This window comes from Pelodiscus sinensis, chromosome 4 (genome assembly GCF_049634645.1).
Source record: "Pelodiscus sinensis isolate JC-2024 chromosome 4, ASM4963464v1, whole genome shotgun sequence".
Lineage (NCBI taxonomy): Eukaryota > Metazoa > Chordata > Testudines > Trionychidae > Pelodiscus > Pelodiscus sinensis.
In genome coordinates, this window is record NC_134714.1 from 48,229,784 (window position 1) to 48,256,060 (window position 26,277).

The following is a 26,277-nucleotide window of genomic DNA, read 5'->3' on the forward strand; positions in this document are numbered from 1 at the left end:
TCCATGAATGTCACTGCACATATCTCTTAAAATCTCTCACTTTGCTTGTGCAATTCATTCATGTTACACATTTTCTGAGGCCTGTAAGTAGCATGACTGAAATTAAGATCTGGCCAAGTGTCTTTTATTATTTGTATACACTTCCAGAAAAACAACATATCCAATCTTGTCATAAAATAATATTCAGAAGAATGTTAGTTGTTCTATATACTGTAGCTGGATCAACCAGTCAGCTTGGTGTCATTATACTAGGTTTGCACAGTCTGAGACTTAGTCTACGGTGAAAAGTCCACACTCCTGAGTGACATAATTAAGCTGACCTACCCCCGGTATAGACGGCACTAGGTTGATGGAAGAATTCATTCCATATGTAGTGTCTATACTGAAGCTATTGCATTTTAAGATCTTGGTGGAGACGAACCCTTAATGTTGTCATTCTTCTGTTTCATAGGCAGTTCTTTACAGCAAAAGTCTTTGCTAAATTACTGCACAATGATCCCTATGGAAGAATATCTATCATGCAGTTCTTCAATTATGTGATGAGAAAAGGTAAGTTGATATTTTTCTGTTATATTGAGTATTATTTTATTTTCAGGAGTATTTGAAGTTGTATTATATTCCTAGTGTATGGTCCTGTCCCTGCTGAAGTCTTAATAGAACATTTGCAGTTCTCTTCAACAGGCCCTTAGGGTATGTCTAAACTACATCCCTCTGTCAAAAGAGGGATGTAATTAGGCAAATCAAAAGTGCAAATGAAGCGGGGATTTAAATATCCTGTGCTTCATTTGCATAAATTGCATCACAGCGGTCTTTCAAAAAAGGGTATTTCAAAAGTGAGAGTACAGGATCTTTCGAAAAAGGGTGGTGGTTGTTTTTTTTAAAGAACTGCATCTAGACGGCACTATCACTTTCAAAATACCCTTTTTCAAAAGACCACTGTGATGCAATTATGTAAATGAAGCGCAGGATATTTAAATCCCGGCTTCATTTGCACTTTCCATTTGCCTAATTTACATCCCTCTTTTGACAGGGATGTAGTTTAGACATACTCTTAGATTGTTCTCCTGTTCCACCTTTTTTTCCTAAGTATTGTTTTATAGGAAAAAAAATTCAAACTCTACAAATATCAATGGCTTTGAAATAAAGCTCTTGAAAGTCATTGCCTTTCTGCTCACACAGCTGTTTCCTGCTAAGACGATTCCAAGTTATGGTTGTATATTTGACTCCACACAAGGAAAAATATTGATTGGTTAACTATTTAAGATGCCGTATTCTCTTCTTTAAGCAGCTGACGGCTTGTACATGTTACCACATATGTCAATGTAACTTATGTCGCTCGGGGGTATGAATAAGCCACTGATATAAGTATCAATGTGGATAGAGCTAGGTCAGCTTCTTTTGCCAATATAGCTCTACCTCTTGTGCAGATGGTTTTGTTATGAGAGCTCTCTCCTCTCAGCATAGAGCATCTCCACCTGACATGCTACAGTGGCACAACTGCATCAGTGCAGCTGTGCTCATGCAGTGCTTCTAGTGTAGACCAGCCTTAAGATCAGCAATAAGCTTTTTTGGTTTGGATTGTGTTTCTACCATTCCATCAGGGGTAGAGAACCTTTTTGGGGTCAGGGGCCACTGATCCACAGAAAAATCAGTCGAGGCTGCAGACAAGTGAGAAGCAAAAAAGAAGAAGAAACCCAAACCCTCACTGACGTGGCCCCTGAGTGAGGGGAAAAACATTCCTCACCATTCCCTTCGTACACCAGAGCCTATGGAGGCCCAGCCTAGTAGATTTTGTGTGCTCTTGCCCTGCATCAGGGGTGCTGCAGCACCAACACAGGCTCCCCAATTCTGAGGAGCCTTCAACCTTGGCCAGATCCAGGCAAGCTGGGGGCCACATCTGGCCCCTGGGCCTGAGATTCCCCACCCCTGCATTACATATTTAGGTGCAAGCAGGCTGTCTGTGTGGCACCCTCTTGTGAACAGATCAGTTCCCACCTCTCAGAGCTATTGTATCAGGCTGTGCTCTTCTCCAGAGAATGTTCTGATTAATCTGAAAACATCACATTAACAGGAATGAACTCTTTGCACCTCTGCATTCTCTCCTGTGCTGCAGAAGGTTGTCCGGAGCCTCTTACCCCTACATTAGCCCCCAAAATAGAATCAGGAGCTCCCCTTCACTCTGCCTTACTGCTTCCAGCTGGGAGAGGTGCGCCTCACAGCCCATCATTTACAACTTTCCTTTCTCCCCATGCCCTCCCAGTCCTAGAGAACATGGAGGAACCAGGAGGAGGGCAGAACTAGTATCTGAATAGTAGTGAGGTTTTCTGAAGAAGCCTCCTTGTGCCCCTAACTCATATCTTCCTTACTAACCATTTCCTAAAAAGTCAAGAGGAATTCACTGCCCAAGAATTGCATAGAGTTACGGTTAACTTGTATCCTTCCAGAACATTAAATACATTTACTCTAAAACCTCTGCAAACCACGAAACACACAGTTTGGGCACACACCAGCTCCACCCTGAAATTGTAACTCTGCACTCTTTGACTGACATCTCTCTGATGGGTCCCCTCCAGGATACCACCTGGAAGTAAGGTACCGCTAAGCCTTCTGTTACACCAATCTGGATTGTGACAAGTGTAGAGTTCTCCAGCAAAAGCTTATAGTTTAATGCTATAGACTACATGCATCCCCTCCCCCCGCCAATAAATTTTTAAGCGGGCTGTCCAGTAGCCCAGCTCAGTCCTAACTCACACTGGGTCCGGGACCTACCCCATTTAAAATGTAGTATGAGCCAGGTGGACATGTAGCCTGGCTCAGTTCTGGCTCATGCTGGGTCCAGAAACTCAGCTCCCACTCCTCCCTGCACAGGGGCTGCTGCCGCACGAGATGACAGGCAGCTGGTCTGTGAGGGGAGCTGGTTTTTAAACCGTTTCCCCTTGTGGACCAGCTCCCACCTGTATCAGAGGCAGCAGTGTGGAGTGGCAGTGGGATCCCCAAGGGTTGGGACCGGAGAGAACTGGCTGCTGGCTCAACTCTGGGGACTATCGAATAGTCGACTAACCAATAAGAATTCATGAGGTTAATCTACTATTCAATTAACCACTATTTAACATCCCTACTAACATTCACAGGCAGGGATCACACCCAGTTATGCTCATCGTTGATCTGCCATCCACTGCATTAACCAACACTAGAAAGGCTCTCACCAAAATATCCTCAGCTTCCCAGCCTAGGACCCTGGCTCTGTACCTGGTCAAAACTTGACCAGCATGAATTTATTACCCAGTCCATCCCTCCTTTGATATGAAGAGGATGATGCACAAGCCCTTAACTTTGCTGAGATTTTTCCCCAAACCTTTTACTCAGAAACACACTAGTTAAGATAAAATGTGGCATAGGTTTATTAACTACAAAAAGATATATTTTAAGTGATTTATAAGCGATAGCAAACAGATCAAAGTAGATTACCACAAGAAATAAAACAAAATTGCAATCTATGCCTAATGTAATAACTTGGTCTCCATATATTGTGGTGTGGACTATTGCAATTTGCTGCAAATAATCCCTGCACCAGTCTCTAAAGAGGATGGCTATACTGCATCTGGGAGGTGTAATTTCCAGGTTAGATAGGCATACACGCAATAGCTCTGCTCAAGTTCACAAGCTAGAAATAGCAGTGTGGCCTGAATGGCAAGCCATGAGGAAGTACTTAGTTCAGGGGTGGACAATAATTTTTGATGGGGGGCCATTCCAAGATTTTGGTAAGTGGTCAAGGGCCACACTTTTCTATCGGGGGGGATGCGGCATCTGGGATGGAGGTTGAATGCAGAAGGGAGTTCAGGGTACAAGAGAGGGTGTGGGGCTTGAGGGGGAGTTTGAGTGAAGAAGGGGGTTCACAGTGCTCAAAGCTTCCACCCTATCCCCAGTGCAGAGAGGTACATGGAGCAACCAGCCACTCTGAACCCTGGGGCTGCTCCTTGCCTTTGGGTCCAGCGGGGTGGTTTGTGGGCTGGACTGAAAGATTTGCTAAGCCAGATCCCGGCCCCAGGCCTATCCCGCATCTGGGAGGTGGGAGGTGTCCACCCCGACTTAGGACCTTGGATAGAATTGTACTCAGGTAGCTAGCCAAAGCCACCGCTTGCCACCCCAGCCATGCTGCTGGTTTTAGTTGCTATCTCTGACCTTGCATCCAACTCAGCTGGGATTGTTCTGGGGGTGGAAGCAGCTCCTAAACCCTTCCCCCATCCCCTCCGAGTTCACAGATTTTAAAGTGAAATCACCCAGCAGCCGCGTTTCTGAGCGGCGTGCGAGGGAGGAGGGGCGAGGCAAGTGGGGAGACTGCCTGGGGCTCCCTGCAGCATCTGCAGTCTGTATCTGGTGGCTTGGAGGGACGGATTCAGCCTGCAGTCTGTATTTTGCAGAGTCCCATTCCCTCTATATCTGGAACCTCCTAACATGCCCCTGTGAATCCAGATCTCCCCACCCCCCACCAAGCTGCCCACACCTAAATTCCCCCCACACACACACACACAGAACCCTCTTACCCCACACATGTATCCTCCAACACTTGGATCCTTTTGCTATTTTGAGGCACATGGCATGGAGAGGCAGGATATTTCTGGAGCAGGCCCAGTCCTTGCACTGTTTCAGGGTCACATGCAGCTTCACCCCCATGTCCATGCTCCAGTGGGGGAAGGGGAGTGTGGGGCTGCAGAATGATCTCCATGTAGCTGGTGGCCAGTGTTCCTCATTGCCATGCTGGAACTTCCGCTTTTATTCTTGACAAAACATGCAGAATTTTAAAGAATTTTTTTTGGCACAGAACTCCGTCAGGAATAATAAGTACAAGTCAATAAATTAGGGTAAGTCTACGCTTGCTCCCTAGTTCGAACTAGGGATGCAAATGTAGCCGACTGAAATTGCTAATGAAGCGGGGATTTAAATATCCCGCGCTTCATTAGCATAATCTCGCCCGCGTGCTATTCCGCTCGCCAACTGATTCAAACCAGAGCGTGTGTCCCCCCCCCCCGAAATAATCATATAGTTGATACAAATTGTATTGACTTCACAATTAGCCAAATAACTGCTCTTTAACATCCTTAGGTTATAGGGGCAGGGTTGGTATCTATCTTAAATCTGTAATTCTGGTTTTCAGAGGATTGAGAATACATGTATTTGACTTTCTGAAAGGGTACAAAGCAATGTCAGTCTGCTTAGTTAACTGTGTGTTAACTAAGTATTTATTCTTTGCCCAGAAAAGGGATCCTATATCATGATTTTAAATCCTTTTTTACAGTGTGGCTTCACCAGACAAGAATTGGCCTCAGTTTATATGACGTGGCAGGACAAGGTTACCTCAGAGAATCGGTAAGTACTGCACACACAGTAAATATAATGTACTTCTATCTGGTGTAACTTAAATCAACAGAGAGAATAAAGTGTCTTGCACTTTAATGTTTCTCTATTAGAGTATGTCTGCACTACAAAGTTAGTTCGAACTAACAGACGTTAGTTCGAATTAACTTTGATAGGCGCTACACATACAAACCGCTAGTTCGAACTTAATTTGAACTAGCGGAGCGCTTAATTCGAACTAGGTAAACCTCATTCTACGAGGACTAATGCCTAGTTCAAATTAAGCAGTTCGAATTAAGGGCTGTGTAGCCTGTTAATTCGAACTAGTGGGAGGCTAGCCCTCCCCAGCTTTCCCTGGTGGCCACTCTGGGCACCACCAGGGAAACTCGTCTGCCCCCCTCCCAGCCCCAGAGCCCTTAAAGGGGCACGGGCTGGCTACGGTGCCCGTGCCAGGTACAAGCCTGCCAGCACCCAGCCAGCAGACCCTGCCCCTGGCACGGCTCGAGACAGCCACCTGCTGCCACCCAGCCCTCCGCCTCTTCCCGGGACCAGGCTGGCGGCTCCCGGGAGTCTTCCCAGGTTTGCAAGAGGCTGGCGCTCGCCTGGTCTAGTGCAGACATCGTGGACCTCATCCACGACCTCTGCACTAGGCACAGGAAAGTAGCCGTCTAGGGCAGGATAGCTGCCAGCCTGGCCACCCAGGAGCAGGTGTGCATGAAAATCAAGGTGGTCCATTGAGACCCCTGACCCTGAGCCCTGAGCTTAGAATGGCCGTACTGGGTCAGACCAAAGGTCCATCTAGCCCAGTAGCCTGTCTGCCGACAGTGGCCAACACTAGGGACCCTGGAGGGGATGGACCGAAACAATGACCAAGCCATTTGTCTCGTGCCATCCATCTCTAGCCTTCCACAAACAGAGGCCAGGGACATCATTTCTACCCCCTGGCTAATACCACTCCATGGACCCAACCTCCATGACTTTATCTAACTTCTCTTTAAACTCTGTTCTAGTTCTATCCTTCACAGCCTCCTGCAGCAAGGAGTTCCACAGGTTGATTATTTGCTTTGTGAAGAAGAACTGTCTGTTATTAGTTTGAAGCCTGCTACCCATTCATTTCATTTGGTGTCCTCTAGTCCTTCTATTATGGGAACTAATGAAGAACTTTTCTTTATGCACCCTCTCCACACCACACATGCTTTTATAGACCTCTATCCTATCCCCCCTCAGTCTCCTCTTTTCTAAGCTGAGAAGTCCCAGTCTCTTTAGCCTCTCTTCATCTGGGACCTGTTCCAAACCCCTGATCATTTTAGTTGCCCTCCCCTCTCCCACCTCCTTTTCCCAGTCTCCCCGAGTTTTGTTAAATAAAGAGAGTTTCTATTTTTGAACACGTGTCCTTTATTTTGTACATCAGGAAGGGGGGCTAGGGAGGGGTAAGTGGAAGGAGGTGAGGGAGGAATGGGGTACGAGCCCCCGATGGGGAGGACTGCGGTGGCTCTGCAGGCTCCTTGGGGTGGAAGCTCTCCTGCAGCCCCCCGATTAACTTCCCCCCCAGATGGCAGCCTGCGGCAAGTGCAGCCGGTCTGATGGCCGAGTGCTGTGATGTGCCGAGTGTGGACACTCAGGGCAATCCAAGCCAGGACTGCTTTGCAAGCAGGGAACCCCTGAAAACTGTCTGTCCGGGGTGGGGGTCGGGTCCCTTTAAGCACAGCCCTTGGCTAGCCTGAGACAGCAGCTCCACGCTCTAAGTCCTGATCTGATGCCCTGCCGGCACTGCTTCCGGCCATCCTTAACCTCGGTTCAGGGTCCACTCAATGTGGACATGCTAGTTCAAATTAGAAAAATGCTAATTTGAACTAGTTTTTAGGTCTAGATGCACTAATTCGAATTAGCTTAGTTCGAATTAACTAATTCGAATTAAGTTAGTTCGAATTAGTGCTTTAGTGTAGACATACCCTTAGAGTAAAAACCCAATAGCTTAGACATCTTGGTTGACACCAAACTCATTTAGATAAAGAGAAGCTTATATATAGTAATAGAGATTCAGTGGCAAGGGAATTATTAGCTTGGGAGACATACTGGTATTTCCTTAAGGAGGTTTGAATACTAAGATTTCAGATAATTGGTATTCTATTGTATTTGTTAATAAACAGGTGATGTAAAAGGCTGTTACCAGAGATGCTCTTTGTTTTTAATCTTTACACAACTAGTGGTTTTTAAAAAATAAAATAAAATCTATGATCAGATATTAAGCAAAAAGAACATTCGGGCTCCACGGTTGTGCAGTGTCATTCTGCAAAGATTTGGTTTATCGCATATCTATTTTTCCCTTTCCCTTCCCCCAATTATATTAATGAAACAATGCTGGTCAAAATGTCAGATATGCGTTTTACATGGTGCTCATCTTGAAGAAACAACCTCAAGTATACAGAAATCTGTGTTTCATCATATGAGGGAGCATTGTCTTAGCAATCTTTATTCATCTTGTTGCTCCTGGTATCTCTTAATTTTGACACCAAAAAAACTGCTGTTATAACATGCTCTTCTTCTCCTGTCACTTTTACTGGCAGTGGTATAATCCATCTGAATAGAAGTATTAATTAGTCTCTAATTATTCAAAATACTATCTAATTTACTAGGTGCAGTAAATTTCTGAAATTTATAGAGGAAGACACCATTATTGTTCAAACTGAGTTTTAAAAATTGGACAGAAAGAAGAGGATTTAGGTAATTAAATAAAATCAAGCATTTACAAGAATATTGCCACCGGATAATATTTTCAACAAATAAAATTTGCAAGGCAGAAGAATAAACAATTTAAATTGCACAATGGCGATGTTTATCATTTCAAACCATATTTTCTTTTTAATTTTCCAGGATTTAGAAAATTATATTTTGGAACTTATCCCTACTTTACCACAGTTGGATGGTTTAGAAAAATCATTTTACTCATTCTATGTCTGCACTGCTGTTAGAAAGTTCTTCTTCTTCTTAGACCCTCTCAGAACAGGTAAACTCTCAAATATACATGGGAATGGTTTTACTTTTAAAATATGAATACTGAAGTTGTTTCTATCTTCATAACATTGTAAAATATTTTCCTAGGCCCCAGTCCTGCAGTGTGATCTGTGCAGATTGAATTCCAATGTGGGATTCTATGTGGGTTTAATGGTATGTCTGCACACATAACATTGCAGGATCAGAGTCAAAATGGGTCCTAGTGAAATACTTCTTCAGTGGTTTACTCCAGAGCACGTGCTTAACAATTAAAAGTAATAGGTTGGGCCATATTGCTGCAAATTAATTAGGATTAGCTTTTTATTAATTCCCACTAAAATTAAGCATAACTACCACCTCAGATATGCTGGTACTCTGCCAAAAATTCTTCTCATAAGACACAAGCCAGATATCTTTCTGTCAATCTGCTCTACTGTTCAATAGTTGGATTCTTCAGTATCTCTGGCCTAGTCTATACTAGAAAAGGTTTGTGGCAAAGCTATACTAACAAAACCTCCTAGGCTGTCTCTAGACTGCATCCCCCTTTTCCGTAAAAGGGATGCAAATTAGACACATCGCAATCGCAAATGAAGCGAGGATTTAAATTCCCCCAGCTTCATTTGCATAAAAATGGCTGCCGCTTTTTTCCGGCTCGGAGCTTTGCCAAAAAAAGCGCCAGTCTAGACGCGGATCTTTCAGAAAATAAAGCCTTTTCCGAAAGATCCCTTATTCCTCTTAAAATAAGGAATAAGGGATCTTTCGGAAAAGGCTTTATTTTCCGAAAGATCCGCTCAAGACTGGCGCTTTTTTCTGGCAAAGCTCCGAGCTGGAAAAAAGCGGCAGCCATTTTTATGCAAATGAAGCAGGGGGGATTTCAATCCCCGCTTCATTTGCAATTGCAATGTGTCTAATTTGCATCCCTTTTATGGAAAAGGGATTCAGTCTAGACACAGCCCTAGTGTATACAGAGTTTACACCATCAAAATGATGTTTTTGCTGGTATAGCTTATATCAATTTCCTGAACGAAATAAGCTGTTTTGACAAAACCACTGTGTTGCTACTACAGGTTAAAACTTCGAAATCTGGGACTCTCTGGTCTTGCAACATCACATCTTGCAACATCACATGGTTCAGCAGGACCATGGATGTTTCTGGATCAAAGAGCCCAGACACTTGAGAGTATGAACCAGCTGGGATCCGCATCCCTGAGGAGCCCCACCCAGGCGGGGCAGCAGTGGGACCAGCGAGCCCTATCCCCGGGGACCCCCAACAGGATAGGGCAGCAAGCAGCAAAAGTATGGCAGCTGGCAAGCCCCATCCCCGGGAATCCCCAGTAGAGCATGGCAGAAGCAGGGCAGCCAGCAATCCCTGTCCCTGGGATCTTCTGGTGGGTGAGAAGCCCATCTGAGGAGCTCCATCCCCAGGGAGCCCCAGTAGGCCAGAGCTCATGTCCAAGCCCTGCAGGCTGGGACCCAGTGGCAGTGGGGCCAGAGCAGAGCCAGCTGCAAGGAGGGGGAGTGTCCCGGGAGGCTAGTGGCAGGGGACCTCCCCATATCTAGCAAATTCCCTCATTTGGGATGGGTTAGATCCCGAGGGTGCTGAACAAGGGAGGTTCAACCTATGTAACTACACCTACATTAGACCTTTTGCCAGTATAAAAAATGTATTAAAGAAAAAAATCACACCCAAACAATGTTACTATTCTGTTAAAAGTTTTCAGTATAGACCTAGCAAATAACATTCACAAATGCACAAACCCAAGTTGTTTTATATTTCACTTGTGATGCTGTGGAAAACACTCATAATTGTTATCTTAATTTCCTGTCTTAAAAAGTGTGCAATTCCATTATGATTTTTTTGAACTGACACACATTATGTCAGTCTTTATTGCATAATGTCATTATAATTGCTAATATTTATTTTTTTAAATGGCTTGTATTTTATAGTTACATTTAATGTTTTAACTTGTGTCTATGCTTTTTTGTTAGTTCTATTTCTCAGGGGTTAGGAAGCATAAATAATAAAATGTTTGCTTTGTTTTTTGTGGTAATTTCTTTAGGACCCAATCTTGGTAGTCTTATTACTCAGTACCACTTATCTAACTGGAACAACTTAAGTGAGTAATGCCAGGCTGATGTATAATAACTACATGACCATGTTACAGATTTTTTTTTCTCTTTTCCTTTAGGAAAAATAAAGATACAGGATATTTTAGCTTGCAGCTTTCTGGATGACTTATTGGAGGTAAAAATCTCTTGATGTGTTTTGTTAATTCACTTTGCATTTTCAGAATTCTAACTGTGTGATTCCTTTTCACTTAGTTAAGGGATGAAGAACTTTCTAAAGAAAGTCAAGAAACAAATTGGTTTTCTGCTCCATCTGCATTGAGGGTTTATGGTATGTTTCTAAATGCACAGCCACTAGTTTGCATAATTTAGTGAGAGACTGTCCTCTGTGGCCCCGTATGTGTATAAAACCCCATTGCTTAGATCGGGGTGGGCAGAAGGGCCTCCGAGGGCCAAATGCAGCCCGCCAACCTGGTTAATCCAGCCCGTGAACTCCCTGCCACTCTCCCACCCCCAGGCCAATCAGGGCCTGGGGATAGGGAAGCATGCAAAGTCTCCTCCCCCGCTAGGGTCACGTGGCGCTTAGAGTCAACCACCAGAGTTGACTCTAAGCACCGTGCATCCCTTGCAGGGTGGGGGCAGGGAGTGAGAGACTTTGCGCACTGTCCACACCCCCAGGGAGAGCATGTATCTCTAAGCGCCGCACACCCCTTGCAGGATGGGGGCAGGGCAAGAGAAGAATTCACTCTCTCCCCCCACCCCCAGGCCCTGATTGACCTGGGGGCAAGGGAGTGACACTCCTGTGATTTGTCACATTAAAATGTAGTTCCTTTATGAGATTGGGAGATTTTATTGTATTTTCAGTCTATTTTTTCTTCCTAGGCCAGTATTTAAATCTTGACAAAGATCACAACGGTATGCTCAGCAAGGAAGAACTATCCCGCTATGGAACAGGGACTCTAACCAACGTATTTTTAGATCGTGTCTTTCAAGAGTGTCTGACTTACGATGGAGAAATGGTAACGTGCATCTCTAGCTTGCACTTTGATTTACAAGTTGTTTTGTACTAAAACTATTATAAATATTTTAGCGTAAGCATTATCTTTACAATAGAGAACAAATTAAAATGACTGTTTTATTTAGTACCTGCTTCTGCAAATAGAACAAAGCAAAGTCTAACCAATATAATTATCTGATGATTACAAAAAACATAATGTGTTATTCCATTATATTTTGATGAAAGGAGATGAGGTACCACTGTAACAAACCAAGATAATCCAGTATACATTTTCCTTTCCAATAAGTGAAGGCAGTAATGTTAACTAAATGTGAAGAAGCAGAAATGTTTCTGGAATTATTTTGGCTCTCTTGAAACAAAGAAGGAAATCCAAATGGCAAGTAATTGAATAATGTTCATTAGAGAGCTGACACAACAGCTAGTTCAACTAGTTAAATAATAAACTTCATTGTGATGTTAACATGAGCTGAAAAAATAGTGGTTTTGTTGTGTGCCTCCTACAGCAGCATGAGTAGACAATGAGGAGCCTATAAACTAAAAATAAAGATTTAGGATGAACAAAGACAATCAGTGAAAATATATGTATATTGTTTATCTGAAACACTTCATTTATAATGTATCACTGGTCTTAGTTTTTATGTTGAAAAGATTTACAAAATGTAAATTTAGTTGTGATTTCATCCTATCAGGTCTGGGGCTCCAATTTGGAGCTAAAGTGGAAGCCGGGGGAAGGAGGGGGAGTTGTGATGAATGCATAAAAATCCAGCTTATATGTAACCTATGTAGGTAGTTATAGTTAATTGTTGTAGTGTGATAAAGAAACCAAAGCAGTGGCACTAACAGAAAAAAGAGAAAGCCTGGTCCAAATTCTACTATATTTAATGTCTTATGTCAGGGTCCGTTTGTTTTGCAGCATGAGTTATCTTATTCTGAGAGTTCTGTGTTTTAGGTCAGTTGATCATGTGAGTCACTTTTAGCCAATGGCAAACTTATCAATATTTAAGTGCTATAAACTATTAACTGGAAGTGGAGGAAATTTTTGGGAACCACTTTGTCATATGGTTCCCATCTCAGTCAACTGGATTATGCTTGGCAATCTAAGTACATAATAAACAAGTATTGTTTAAATATATAAAGCCTGTTTTATTAGGATTTCTGAATAGACTCGTTAGTTTTCATATAAAATGTCAGTGAAAAGTATGGGTATGCTACCTCATCTAAACCACAGAAACCAACTTCAACGGCAGTCACCATTTTCTGTTTCGTGTTGTCTTCCAAAAAAACCTAATTGCTCCCCTATAGTGAAATAGCCTCCAATTACAATGTTCCTGCTTGCAAAATCAATTTAAAAAGATGACTGTAATAATCATGATTGTATTTTCTTTTAGGATTATAAGACCTACCTGGACTTTGTACTTGCATTAGAAAACAGAAAGGAACCTGCAGCTCTACAATATATTTTCAAACTGCTTGATATAGAGAACAAAGGATACCTGAATGTTTTTTCCCTGAATTATTTCTTTAGGGTAAGTCTCTATATGTGTGTGTGAGAGTTTTTAGAGTCTGTGTGCTTCTACTTACAGATCTGCAGGGAATCACTTTAAATTATCTATGCCCACTATGAGGTTTTTGTCAACTTTAAAAAAGATTTAAAATGTTAAAACCTCACATTCTAAAACTGGGAAATAATTCAAAAGGCATTTCAGCATCTTATCTACATTAGAAACTAAACTGCTTTGATTTAATTTAAATCAAAAGAAAATAATTTTGTTTTTCCAATAGTTGAAATTGCTCCATAATGAATACTTACTTACAAGTTTAAAAATAGTCAACTGTATAGGATGGTTTAAATTTCTTAGTACAAAGAGTTTCAGTGCCTCAGGGGATCCAAAATGTATTGTAAGTAAGAGAAAATGCAATGATAGTTCTGTGCAGTCACTTAAAGGATTTTATATTCACTGTGCAAATCACAGAATCATAGGACTGGAAGGGACCTCAAGAGGTCATATAATTAGTCCCTTGCACTCATGGCAGGACCACGCACCATCTACACCATCCATAGCAGGTGTTTATCTAGCCTGCTCTTAAAAATTTCCAATGATGGAGATCTGCAACTTCCCTGGGCAATTTATTCCAATGTTTAACCATACCGAATTTATTCCTAATGTCCAATCTAAAACTCCATTGCTCCAGTTTAAGCCCATTTCATCTCGTCCTATTCTCAGAGGTTAATTAAAACAATTTTTCTCCCTCCTCCTTTTATGTACTTGAAAACGGTTATTCTTTTGTTCTCCACACTAAACAAACCACTCTTGCTTCCTTGGTCATGTTTTCTATACCTTTAATCATTTGTTCTAATTTGTCCATATGCTTCCTGAAATGAGGCACCCAGAACTGGACAGCCTCTTCCCGACTTACGAACTGGTTACGGACCAAGTAATTGGTTGTAACTCGGTTTGTTTGTAATTTGGACCCCAAAGAGTTACACATGACCACGCTGTTCGTAAGCGCGGATCACATTCGTAACTTGGGTCTGCAATTTACGACAGCTTCGGTTGTAAATGCGAATGGTTGTAAGCCGACCGTTTGCAACTCGTACTCAGTTGAGGCCTAAACAGCATGGAGTAGAGCCAAAAAATTACTACTTGTGTCGTTCTTATAACACTGCTTCTAATACATGTCAGAATGTTTGTGTTTTTGCGACTGTGTTATACTGTTGACTCATATTTAGCATGTGCTCCATTGTGAACCCCAGATCCCTTTCTGCAGTACTCCTTTGTAGGTAGTCATTTCCCATTGTATATGTGTGCAACTGATTGTTTCTTCCTAAGTGGAGTACTTTGCAGTTGTCCGTATTGAATTTCATCCTATTTACTTCAGACCATTTCTCCAGTTTGTCCAAATCATTTTGAATTTGAATTTTATCCTCAAAAGCACTTGCAACCCCTCCAAGCTTGGGGTCGCAGTGGCTGTAAGCACTCAAGCCGGCTGTTCCCAGTGGCTCACCTCTGGCAGCTGTGGTGACTCAGACAGCAGCAGGAGATGGAGTAGAAGGCACCTTCCTCCCTCCTCCCCACTCTGCACTTGGGGAGACGTGCTTGGGGAGGGAGAGGACACGGAGGAGGAGGGAGGTGCACTCACTGCCAACGGCCACTCCCCCGCACATGCAGCTGCTTTGCTGGTGACGGCAGGAGGAGGCGGAGCAGGAGACCCCTTCCCAGGGCTCTTCTTCTCCCTTCCTCCCACCCGCTCAGCTCTTTTGCTGCCAGCGGCACTGGGGCTGAGGCAGAGCAGGACATGCCTCTGACTTGCCCCTCCCCACTTTTGTTGCCGCTTGTGGTAGCACTGGAGCTAAAGCGGTGGGAGGAGGAGGCACCTTCCTCCCTACCCCGTAATGGTGGATGGCTGGGGCTCCACACTCCCCCTCCCCACCCATGGGGGTGCAAGATGCGCTTGGGGAAGGAGGGGCTGCTCTCCCTGCCCACGCGGCAGTAACAGCCACAGTCCCTAGAGCAGGCAGCCTCGCTCTGTTGACAGGGTGTGGGGTGGGATGGGGACAGAAGGGTGATGGGTGGGGACATGGTGGGGTCATGGAGCAAAAGGGTGTTGGCATGGGCTGTAGTGGTCAGGGATTTTAACAACTACCAAGGGCATGTGCCATAGGAGTTGGGGTCAAAGGATGTTAGGCATTGGGGATCTAAGGGCTAGGTTGGGGCTAGGCAGACTGGTAACATTTTATTTCTGTATTTGCATATTCATTACTTTCATAATGAATATGTAAAAAATATAGCAGTCTGCCAAATGTTTGTGAATGGGTTTGCCAGTCCACAGCATAAAAAAGGCTGGGAACCACTTCTGTATGCCATTTTCGTTGATGAATATATTGAACTCATCCATGCCCAAAACTGTTTCCTGCAAGACCCCACACTTTATGTCCTTCCAGCTTGACTATGAACCATTGATAACTACTCTTTATGAATGGTTATCCACCTTATACTAGCTCCATGTAAGTAGTATTATCTTAGTTTGTTTATGAGGTCATGCAAGACCATATCAAAAGCTTTACCAAAGTCAGGATATACCACATCTACCACTTCTCTCCCATCCACAATGCTTGTCACACTGTCAAAGCTATTAAGTTAGTTTGACAGAATTTGTTCTTGACAAATCCATGCTCATTCTTACTTGTCACCTTTATTAGTTTCTGGGTGTTTGCAAATTGATTAAGGATTTGCTTCATTACCTTTCTGGATATTGAAGTTAAGTTAACTGATCTGTAATTCCTCAGATTGTCCTTTTTTGGCACTATATTTGCCCCTTTCCAATCCTCTGGAATCTCTTTTGTCTTCCATTAATTTTCAAAGATAATCACTAATGGGTCTGATATCTCCCAAGTCAGCCTCTTGAGTATGATAGGATATATTTCATCAGGCCTGGTGACTTGAAAACATCTGATTTGTCTAAGTAATCTATCTTGTCCTTTTCTTATTTTTGCCTCTGATCCTACCTCATTTTCATTGTCATTCGCTGTTAGTCATTACATTGTTATTAAGCTTTTTGGTGAAAACCAAACAAAAAAAGTCAGTATTTCTGCCATTTCCATGTTTTTCTGATAGGCTATGTCTAGACTGCAGGCTTCTTTTGAAAGAGGCTCTTTCGAAAGCATCTTTCGAAAGAGCCTCTTTCGAAAGAGAGCGTCTAGACTGCACGGAGAAATTTTGAAAAAGCGACTTGCTTTTTCGAAAGAAAGCATCCAGTGAGTCTGGATGCTCTCTTTCGAAGACGCCCTATTTACATTGAAGAACGCCTTCTTTCGAAAGAGGAACTTTCGAAAGAAGGCGTTCTTCCTCGTAAATTGAGGTTTACCGCCATCGAAAGAAAAGCCGCGTTCTTTCGAATTAATTTCGAAAGAACGCGGCTTGAGTCTGGACGCAGGGGAAGTTTTTTCGGGAAAAGGCTACTTTTCCCGAAAAAACCCCTGAGTCTGGACACAGCCTTAATGTCAACCCCTCCCTTCCCCCACTGAGTAATGGGCCTACCTTGTCCTTGATCTTCCTCTTGCTTCTAATGTAATTGTAAAATGTTTCTTCCTGCCCATTCTGGCTTTAACTAGTTTAATTTCATTTTGTGCCTTTTCCTTTCTAATTTTGTCCCTACTTACTAGTGTTACTTGTTTATATCTATGCTTTGTAATTTGACTTCCTTCCCACTTCATGTAGGACTCTTTTTTAGTTAGATCATTGAAGATGTCCTGGTTAAAGTGGTCTATTTCCTATGTAGTGAGATAGTTTGTTCTTGTGCTTGTTATGATGCTGCTTTGAAAAACTACCAACTCATGAAGTGTTTTCCCTTTATACTTGCTTCCCATGGGATCTTACCTGTCAACTACCTGAATTTGCTAAAGTCTGCCTTCTTAAAATCCATTACCTTCATTGTGGTGTTTTCCCTCCTGCTACTTCCTAGCATCATGAAATCTACCATTTCATGATCACTTTCACCTAAGCTGCCTTTCACTTGCAAATGCTATTACCAGTTTCTCCCTCTGTCAAAATCAGTCTATAACAGCCTCTCCCTTAGTAGCTTTCTCCATCTTCTGAACTAAAACATTGTCTGCAAAACATTCTAATAACTTGTTGGATAATCTGTGCCCTGATGTATTATTTTTTCAAGAGTTGCCTGCATAGTTTACTTCCAAATCCTGTGCTTTGGATGATTTTGTAAATTGTTTTTTAAAAAGTTAGGCAGTCTGGAGTAGACCCCTGTCATGATATCTCCCCCTTGTTTTTTTTTATCCCTTTTATACCTATCAATAAGTCTGTCTCCTATTTCCATCTCAAACTCTGTGCAAGTGTACCCATTTTTACACCACCTCCTTTTTTTTCCTTGTCTGCCTTCCCTGGGCAAACTGTCCCCTTCTGTACCAATACTCCAGTTGTGTATTAGCTGGCATCACAAAGGCTTGGTGAGATATGTCACAGTTGCGTTTACTGACTAGCATTTTCACATGTTTCATTCATTAACTAGTATTTCAAGATTGCATACTAAAAACTGGTTGCATTTTCTAGGCTCTGTGAATCATAAATATTTTTCTCAATATTTAACAGTGAGGAAGGCTCCAATAGTTAAAGCTTTCATTAAAAGTCATTACAATTACTCCAATTCCAAGTTTACTTATCTGTAACTTTCTGTCTCTTTGGCTACAACTCTCCCTTCAAAATTTCCATATAGTTGAATCTGCTTAAAATCTTATGCTGTGCTTATATATGCAGAAAATAGACTGCAAGAAAAATTACAATTTCTTTTTGGTGTAATAAGCTTGGGGATCTTAGCCCTTATTCTAACAGGAATGATTTGCCTGATCCTTCTTTAATAACAATTGTCAGATAACAAAAAGTAGTTGTGATTCTAAATTTATCTGCACATGGCACTTTGTACCAGCATTCTAAAATCAGCTGCATTTTATTGTACTTAAGCCTGCACTGTCCAAATCAGGAACAAGTACATATTCATTCAGCTTATTGAACATTCAGACATAGCTCATAAAGTCTTATTTATAGTCTTATACCTTCTTTGCTGTTGTTCAGTAATAAACTTACTGTCTATTAAACAAAAACCCTTTACTGGTAGTGGCATCAATTATATCAGTCTGGAAAAGCAGCATCTTTCAACAGAAGTCTTCCAAATAAACACTGGAACAGTTTCAAAGCTTTTTCACTGAGTACTTGTACAGAATCCAGCCTCAGCTGCATTCCATACAGATTCACTTCAGTATTGACTTGTTGCTGGTGGTTCACGTGGTGCCAGAATATTGTAGTAAAAGGACTTAGTGACAGTTCTGTCACAATAGATAGAAAACCACTTGTGGTAGTTCTTGAATGACATAAAGCATGATTGCCCATTTCACAAGGTAAATCTGCATTCTTTGCTATTTCATGCTCTTTTCCCTCTGTCCTCACTGATCCACTGCCTATTGAAATGAGTGGAAAGACTCTCCGTGACTTAGTGAACATTTGATGAGGCCCTTAAGTTAGACTCTCAACTTATTGACATCATGTGTTCTTTGTAATGAGATATCTCTGTTGCTAAATACTATTGGATAGGTTATTGCCATGTTGCATGGCTTCACTCAGTCAACTTATTAAATTTGTTAGTGCATTGTGTAAAGATACTTTCTCTTCCATTTTCTTGGGATTTAGTTTAGCTGTGCGTTATTTTAATGAACCAGAATCCATCTTTCAAAGTAGTTTTCTACAGAAAATAGACATAGAACTCTGTAACAAACATTGATTAGTCCTTCACCTTCTGAGTACTTATTTTTTTCTTCCCCTCGTGCATAATTTACATAGGTTCACTCAAAAATAGGGACAGAATTATTTAGTGCATGAACCATGTTCTGTGCCTCAATTCAAATCTCTCCTCGGGTAAAGAATCACTGTCTTTATTCATCAAGTTTCTAAATTTAATATGTAAAGTGCTATTTCAAATTTTGTCTAATAAAAACATCTTGGTAAAAGACTATTTTGCTTCAAATTGACTGTACTAGAATATAGTTCTATGTGGTGTGGAGTTCAAATACATTTTACACCACAAAATTACATTTGTTCAACTTATTCATTGCTTTAATCTGCCACGGTTTCATTCAGTTACTACAGAACTAGTTATATTTTTTTCTGTGGCAGCTAAACATTTAATTCAGTGTATGCAACACACTTCATCCCAAAATATTTTACAAACTATGTAATCATGATACAGTATCACTATAATGCAGTCATCTTTGTAATGGAGCATGGCAGGCCACTAGGGTACAGCTAGTATTCAGAAATGTTCATTTTAGAGAGTTTGTATGTCTGTCTGTCTTCCATCTGAGAGAGTCCATTTGTTCAAGAACACCTCCTAAGTGGTCACAAGGAAGAGAGTGGCCAGCTGGGCCCAGGACTCGCCATATTGCTGGCCACCAACCCACGTGAATGGCCCCACTACCCTAAATCCATCCCTCTATCCCCAGCCGTGGCTCAAGACGGGCTTGGGGAGAGGGATGGGGGGAGAGGAGGAGGAGAAAGGCTACCAACCCAGCGTTAGGTGAGTTTGTACTAATTAAGTGTCTGACCTGTGCCACAATATTTTTAGGACACTAGCTGAGACGGAGCTAACCTATGTCTCTTTATCCAGTTACATTTCTCCTGCTATGCATGCTCTCATTTGCAGTGTGGACACACTCATAGTGCTTGACCGTAATCCATCCAGTTTTGCCTTTTATTGGGCCAACTTCTGTTGGTGAGAGAGACAAGCTTACATGGAATTTATCCAATAAAAGATCTCACCCACGTTCTCTTTTAGACTATTCAAAATATTTTTAAAAATCTAGTACTGAGCAACTGTAGAACACTACATTCTCATTTTTGTTTCTTTGCTTTTAACTGCTTTGTAATTGAGCTTTTCTTTTTTGATAGGCTATTCAGGAACAAATGAAAATTCATGGACAAGAACCAGTTTCTTTCCAAGATGTCAAGGTAAGTGTTCCCTAAAATACAGAGTACTGTACACGCATCATTGGAATTTAAACATTTGAAAATTTTATTTGCACAGTATTGTAGCCACTGGGTATTTGCAAGGTGTTAAATCAACTTTGCCATGCTGTAAAAAAAAATGCAATTTGTCAGTAATAGGACCTTGAAAATTCCCTTTAATTCTAGGTTAATTATTCTGGAAGCAAAGCTTTTAGTACTAAGCTTCTCTTAGTAACTGCATCTGAAAAAATGTACTTACAGTAAGCGTACAGAGCGCCCTACTGTTGCTATTAGATGCTTGGCAACCTTTTTTCAATAATTAGAATTTTATCTTGCTGGTAAATAAATCAAATAGATCTACCTTGAGAACTGCCAGACTCAGAATACTAGAACTGGAAGGAACCTTAAGAGGTCATCAAACCCAGTCCCCTGCACTCCTAGCATTAATTAAAAGCATACTGCATGTTATTGATACCACTTTAGTATAACAGCAGCTAGCAGTTCCCTATTTAGTTTGAGAAGTCTTGAAATATTGCAAGTGATTAATGTTTTATGAAGAGAAGATTCTATAAGATGGAGGGAAGGAGGGGGTTGCCTGATTGCTTTGCTTTCTCAAATTAGGTAGGGCTTCATGCTATCTTTCTGAACCCACCATACTTCCTCTCTGATTTAGTAAGTTTATTACTAGAGGGAATAGTGTATGAACTTAGCTTTATAATTTTATGGCAGTTGTGTCTCAATTAAATGATGATGGGTAAATAAATGGTCAAAAAACTGGGATTTAAGATGCAATCTGTTTTAGATCAAAGCTTCCTGAGTAGGTGGCATAGACTGCCCAAATATTCTATACTTGCTATGGATAAATCAATCACCATTGTGCTTATAGATATGCCCTTTCATTTTATGGTTTTCCTTTTATAGGATGAAATTTTTGATATGGTAAAGCCAAAGGATCCATACAAGATCTCCCTTCAAGACTTAATCAACAGTAGTCAAGGAGACACTGTTACCAGCATTCTAATTGATCTGAATGGCTTCTGGACCTATGAGAACAGAGAAGTACTTGTAGCAAGTGATAATGACAGTACTACAGATATTGACGATACTTAACAGGAATACATAGTACTCATGGAGATGCGCCTAAATGTGCTCCAACTCTAAAGCTGCAGTCCTATTCATTATCCAGATCAGACGCTTCCATCTTCCCCCAGATGGGTGGTATTAAAACATTGTATGGGAATTGTCAGTGGCAAATGGTGATGGCAAAGTCACTATAGTGCTGTTTAATAGGCAATAGTGGTCTGACTTTAGTAATCTGAAGAGATTGTTTGGAATCTTTCTTCAGCCTACAGTTGCAAGTAACATTTCTCTTCAGACATTTTGTTCTAGGATGAATAGTAAAACCTGCAGAGTATTAAGGATGGTATTTCCAGTAGTGCCCAGTGTTTGCCTCTCTCTGCTTCTAGTGAAGCCAGTAGGAATCTTGGGATTGGTCTAAACTCTGCTCCTATTAAGAAAAAAAATCTTATACTCTATGTATTGTTTCTATTACCCTCCCCCCTATTAAACTGTAGATGATTTTGTATGAATACAAATTTGAATTTGTATGGTAAGATGGAGAATAACTGATCTGACAAGCAGAATTTAATACACATACAGTAATTATTCATTTAACACATGCCTGCTTAACACGTTTTTGCAATAGCATGATGGTTTTTTTAGAGAACGTTTTTCTAACAACACGACCGTCCTCAACATGAAAATAATCAAGTGTCAGACTACTTTGCGTGGCTGGATAAGTTGGTGAAAACAGTGGTAATATGCATGAGCAGATGAATACACGTGATCACAGCGCTCCTCGGCTCACTCACATGTTTGTTTTAACAAACCACAGCAACTTTTGTTGCTAGATATCTAATATTGAAGACCCACCACCACCTGAAATGCAACCCCCATCTTTTCCATTATTTTTAATGGGAAAATTGACCCTGCTTAGCATGAACATTTATAATGTTAAATGAGGAATTACTGTCCAAGCATCTGTGATAGTTCCATCATTCCATTCAGTACTTTGTGTGTGTGTCTTATGAAAAAGTTGCACTTATTCAACTTGAATATTTCAGAACATTAATAGTGTATTTGCAGAAGGGGTTACAGTAATTTAAAGAGTGGTCGATTGTAGCTTAGCTTAAGTCTATTAAGAATGCATTAAACTTAGTGCAAGTGAGTATTTAGAGCAGGGTATGCACTAGTTTAATCAAATCATACCACTAGTCAAACAGATACACTTTCTGTATGTAACAAGGCTTTACTTTCATTCCTGTATATTACCTCTGAAGGGTGAGTTATGCATACAGTGACTTTGACTTCTACAGGAAGAGGGCAATATTAGTAAGTCACCACAGTTTGGAAGGAATTAAGCTAAAGTAACAATGCTGCCCTTGGACTGATTCATATTTATGTCAATCAGATGCTGAACTTTATAACTGACATCTCAGTACACATGGGGGTAGACTTCAGCTCAGCATGTACTTTGTGGGTTGCAGCAAATGAGACACTCTTGAGCTACTGTGTGTAAACAGATTCTGCTAACAGGACAGACTTTTACAAGCATGCATCTAATTGTTCTGACGCAAAGACTGAGTAACCTGAGGACCCCTGGATCCAGGCACATAACAAGGGAGCTAGATCTACATCAAATAAGAAAAGCAGAGCCAAGTACAGTTCAAAATTATATTAAATATAAAATAACCAGTAATATTATGCATTTACAGCAAATGTTAAAGTAACCACTTATTTTGCATAAACTGAAGGAAGGATTAAGTATTAAGGCACATTGAGTAATACATTTTATACACAGAACTTTAACATGACAATGAGCATTCATTGCTCATTGCAACAGAAAGTACAAGAAAATAGACAATAGTGCAGTCACATGATAAGCTTCTGGCAGAAAAAGCTAAACATCCATCTCTCCATTAATAAAGATTTTATTCATAAGTTAGTCTAGCCTTTTGCCCTGAGCAGATACCAATTTTAGACAATGCTGGCTCTAAGTATATTATCTATTACCAATTGTTTCTCCAACAATTGATTCAAACTACCTCTCACTGATGTTCATTACTAAGGATGTTGCCTATTTATGTTCATCAAAAGCTAAGAGGCAAAGGACAGTGGGTCAAAGACGGCAGTTGATTAAGATTGCTGCTGAAGGACCAGAGAGACCAGTAAAAGACCCATACCTGGCACAGCAAGAATTCCCTTAGCTCAAGTGCTATACAAAGCTACCTTATTTAGCTCTGCAATGGATCCTAAACAAGTCCTAGTGTATGGGGCACAGTAGACATTCTTGGTAGTACCACACCTCAGGAAGATTGTCATAGGTCAGGAAGTCCCTTAGAGTAGTCAGAATCAGAAAGCTCTAAAGGTGGCAACTTTGCCCCTTGTGGGCCGTACTGCACAAGAATCTCACTCAAGATTTGTTTCTCATAATTTTACAATAACATTTTCATTTGAAATTAGTAGACAAAACTGTACACCCCTATTATATTTACCTACCAACACTCTCCACAGCAAAAGCTTGGGGAATACGCCAGTTCCTTCCTCCCTTACCCTAAAGAACTCAGGTGTGAGTGGTCTGAAAAAAATTTTTTTTTGTAAGTTAGCAAAGAAAATTGATTCTTTCCTTAGTTAACTTCTTCCTCCCTAATCATCATTTGCTCCTGATTTACAGTAGCCTCTAAGTAGAAGAGCAGCATCTTCCCCTGGATACAACTGTTTCCAATACAAAGATGCAGATGCTACAATTTTAAAAGAAAGCTTAGTCTTAATTTCAGTTACATAGATTTTGAAAGAAATTTTAACTGAAAAGCCTGAAAAGCAATTTTGATTAGTTCTTCAGCTAAACAGAATCTCTCAAAGAAGCAATTTCTAATATTGAAATATAGCCTGTATTTTTAGTTCACTTTTAAATGCTTCAGAGGGGAAAAGAGCTGCAAAGCTGAACTCCTCACTTGCAACCAAATAAAATATTTTTGCATGATGTACACAAATAATCCATTCAGGTAATAATATGGAGACTGAACATCACATAAGTACTCCAGAGCATCCCAAGCAGTCAAATAGAGCACTTTTAGCTACACTAGGGATGCTATCAACTACATACACTCAAATGCAAATCCGCAGCAGGTCAGTTCTGCATTTTAAATGTAGTAAAAGTCCAGGTCAGCCCCAGCTCACACTGAGTCCAAAACCCTGCCATGGCTTTATAGTTTACATGTAGCAGGAGCTAGGCTGCCTGTGTCCAGCTTTTACTACATTTAAACTACAGTCGCAGCGGGGTTTGCTTTGGCACCTGGTGTGAGTCAGGACTGAGCTGGGCTGCCTGCCCGCCCACCCAGCCAGCTCCTACTATATTTTAAATTCGAGCGGCAGCAGGGTTTGCATTTGAATGTGTATAATCTATAACATTAACCAATAAGCTTTAATTCAAGCCCAGTCAGGCCGGAGGACAGACTTCACTGAGCTGGGGAAAGGGAGTGGAAGGAGTGGGGCTGGGGAGTAGTGGACATGTGCTGCCCAGGGTTGTGGTGGTGATTTAAAGGGCCTAAGGTGCTGTATAGCAGCAGCTGCGAGCCCCAGGCTCTTTTAAATCACTGGGCCCCAGAGCAGCTGCCCCCTTTGCCCTTCCCACCCAATCCCAGGCAGTAGCTCTGTTGCCCAGTAATCATACTTTAAATTTACTTCCTAGAACCTTCTGTAACCTACTGAAACTATGTAGGTATCTGGCTAGGAGAAGTCTCTCTCATAAATGGTTTGAGAATGTGCTTCATGTAGACGATACTTGTACTGTTCTTTTGTTGTCTCAGCACCTCTGACCTCCACAACTGATGTAGCTTTAACTGAGCAAGTTCTAAATAGAGCTTACACATTCCTTTTAAAAGAGGAAATTGTTTCAACAGGCACTCAGACCCTTTAGGTTAAAGCTCGTGTCTAAAAAAAATAAATACATAAAAAGCTGACAATAAATAAGGACATTGGGAACTTGGAAGTCACTAAGGTGCCTTGTGTGAAATCAGTTCTAATTAGAAAATTATTCATAGAGAGCTCATGTTCAATATGGATTTTTATAAATACAAAATAGGCTTTTTAGAAGTAGAAAACAGTGTTATCTTCAATCCACAGGTGTCAGGTACCAGATGTTCAGGGAAAAGATTAGATAAATTTTTACCTGCACTGCAGAAAAAGATGGAAGGTGTAGCATATTTAATTTAGACCCAATTGATTTTGTTCTCTAAATTTTTTTTTTCCCCTCCAACAGAAGTGTCTGTCTGGCAATGTTTTAGCCTAGATTTGATAGCTGTGGACTGAACAGGCATTATTTAGCTCTCTCCTGGCCAGAGTTTCAAATGAATTACATTCCACTGAAAAAGTATAGCAAGACTTTTCCCACATTTTAGCTGCCAATTTTAAAAATTGGCATTATGCAAAATCTTATATTAAGTAGGGACAGGGGTTAAGTCTTGTTTACTTTCTGCAATAGATTGACACTCTCCCTCAGTTTCAAAGTTGAGATTCACAAATGCACTACATGCTGTTGCCTCTGGTTGGTCTGTCTGGACAGTAGTCTCATTTTGTGGTTTACTCTGCTGCTCTTGATATCGTCTCTCTGCCTCTTCTGACATTTTGTTGTCTTCCTCCTCTTCCTCCTCCTAAAAAAAAAAAAATTCCAACACAGTACAGTACTTCCAGCAACCTATATTCCTTAAAACTGCAGTTTCAATCACAGGCACCCAAGCACCTCTTTGCACTCACAAAAATGTTACTTTCATTGATAGTTCAGCCTTAACCAAAGCAAACATCAATTAGTCAGTGGTCTATGCACTAATCAGCTTGACATTCTTTTTCCAGAATCATCTCTCACACTTCAACTTCATTTCCTAGAGCAGAGTTGAACTTTCTCTCCACATGCAAACAAGATACACACAGATACTAGGGATGTAAGCAAGTAGTCAACTAATCAATACATCTAGTCAACTACTCACATTCCCCCCCCCTCCACCCCCGCTGCCTCTGTATCAGAGGTAGCAAGGAGAGGGTGGGGGAGGAAGCAGGATCCAGTCCTAGGGAAAGCTGACTTAAAAGCCCGTTCCCCCCAGCACCGTCTCCATGGTGCTGTATGATCCCACACGCACCCGTGTTCTTCCTGAAACAGAGGGGTGCAGCAAGGGAGGCTTCTGCAAAGCAACCCCCGTGGTGACTCTGCTGTTTAAAACTTATTAAGAGCTGGGCTGCCTGCCTGGCTAGAGCAGCCTCTGTTGTGGCCAGCTTGGGTCC

General features: G+C 41.4%; 2 protein-coding genes across 5 annotated transcripts in view; one reads left to right on the forward strand and one right to left on the reverse strand.

The window, feature by feature from the left end:
• The window catches only part of PPP2R3C (protein phosphatase 2 regulatory subunit B''gamma), a 32,934-nt gene extending 11,139 nt beyond the window's left edge, over window positions 1-21,795 (forward strand). For all 4 annotated transcript variants that reach the window (XM_014570780.3, XM_014570779.3, XM_006117689.4 and 1 more), the window contains exons 5-13: window positions 452-549; window positions 5,297-5,367; window positions 8,230-8,362; window positions 10,539-10,594; window positions 10,672-10,747; window positions 11,299-11,435; window positions 12,823-12,960; window positions 19,885-19,944; window positions 20,863-21,795. In XM_014570780.3, coding sequence (XP_014426266.1) covers window positions 452-549; window positions 5,297-5,367; window positions 8,230-8,362; window positions 10,539-10,594; window positions 10,672-10,747; window positions 11,299-11,435; window positions 12,823-12,960; window positions 19,885-19,944; window positions 20,863-21,051 — 958 coding nt within the window. In that variant the 3' untranslated portion in view covers window positions 21,052-21,795. The remainder of the gene's footprint in view (window positions 1-451; window positions 550-5,296; window positions 5,368-8,229; window positions 8,363-10,538; window positions 10,595-10,671; window positions 10,748-11,298; window positions 11,436-12,822; window positions 12,961-19,884; window positions 19,945-20,862) is intronic.
• An 865-nt stretch (window positions 21,796-22,660) lies between these two features.
• SRP54 (signal recognition particle 54) overlaps window positions 22,661-26,277 on the reverse strand; it is a 59,751-nt gene continuing 56,134 nt past the window's right edge. Inside the window, exon 17 of the mRNA XM_075926931.1 lies at window positions 22,661-25,652. Coding sequence (XP_075783046.1) covers window positions 25,440-25,652 — 213 coding nt within the window. The 3' untranslated portion in view covers window positions 22,661-25,439. The remainder of the gene's footprint in view (window positions 25,653-26,277) is intronic.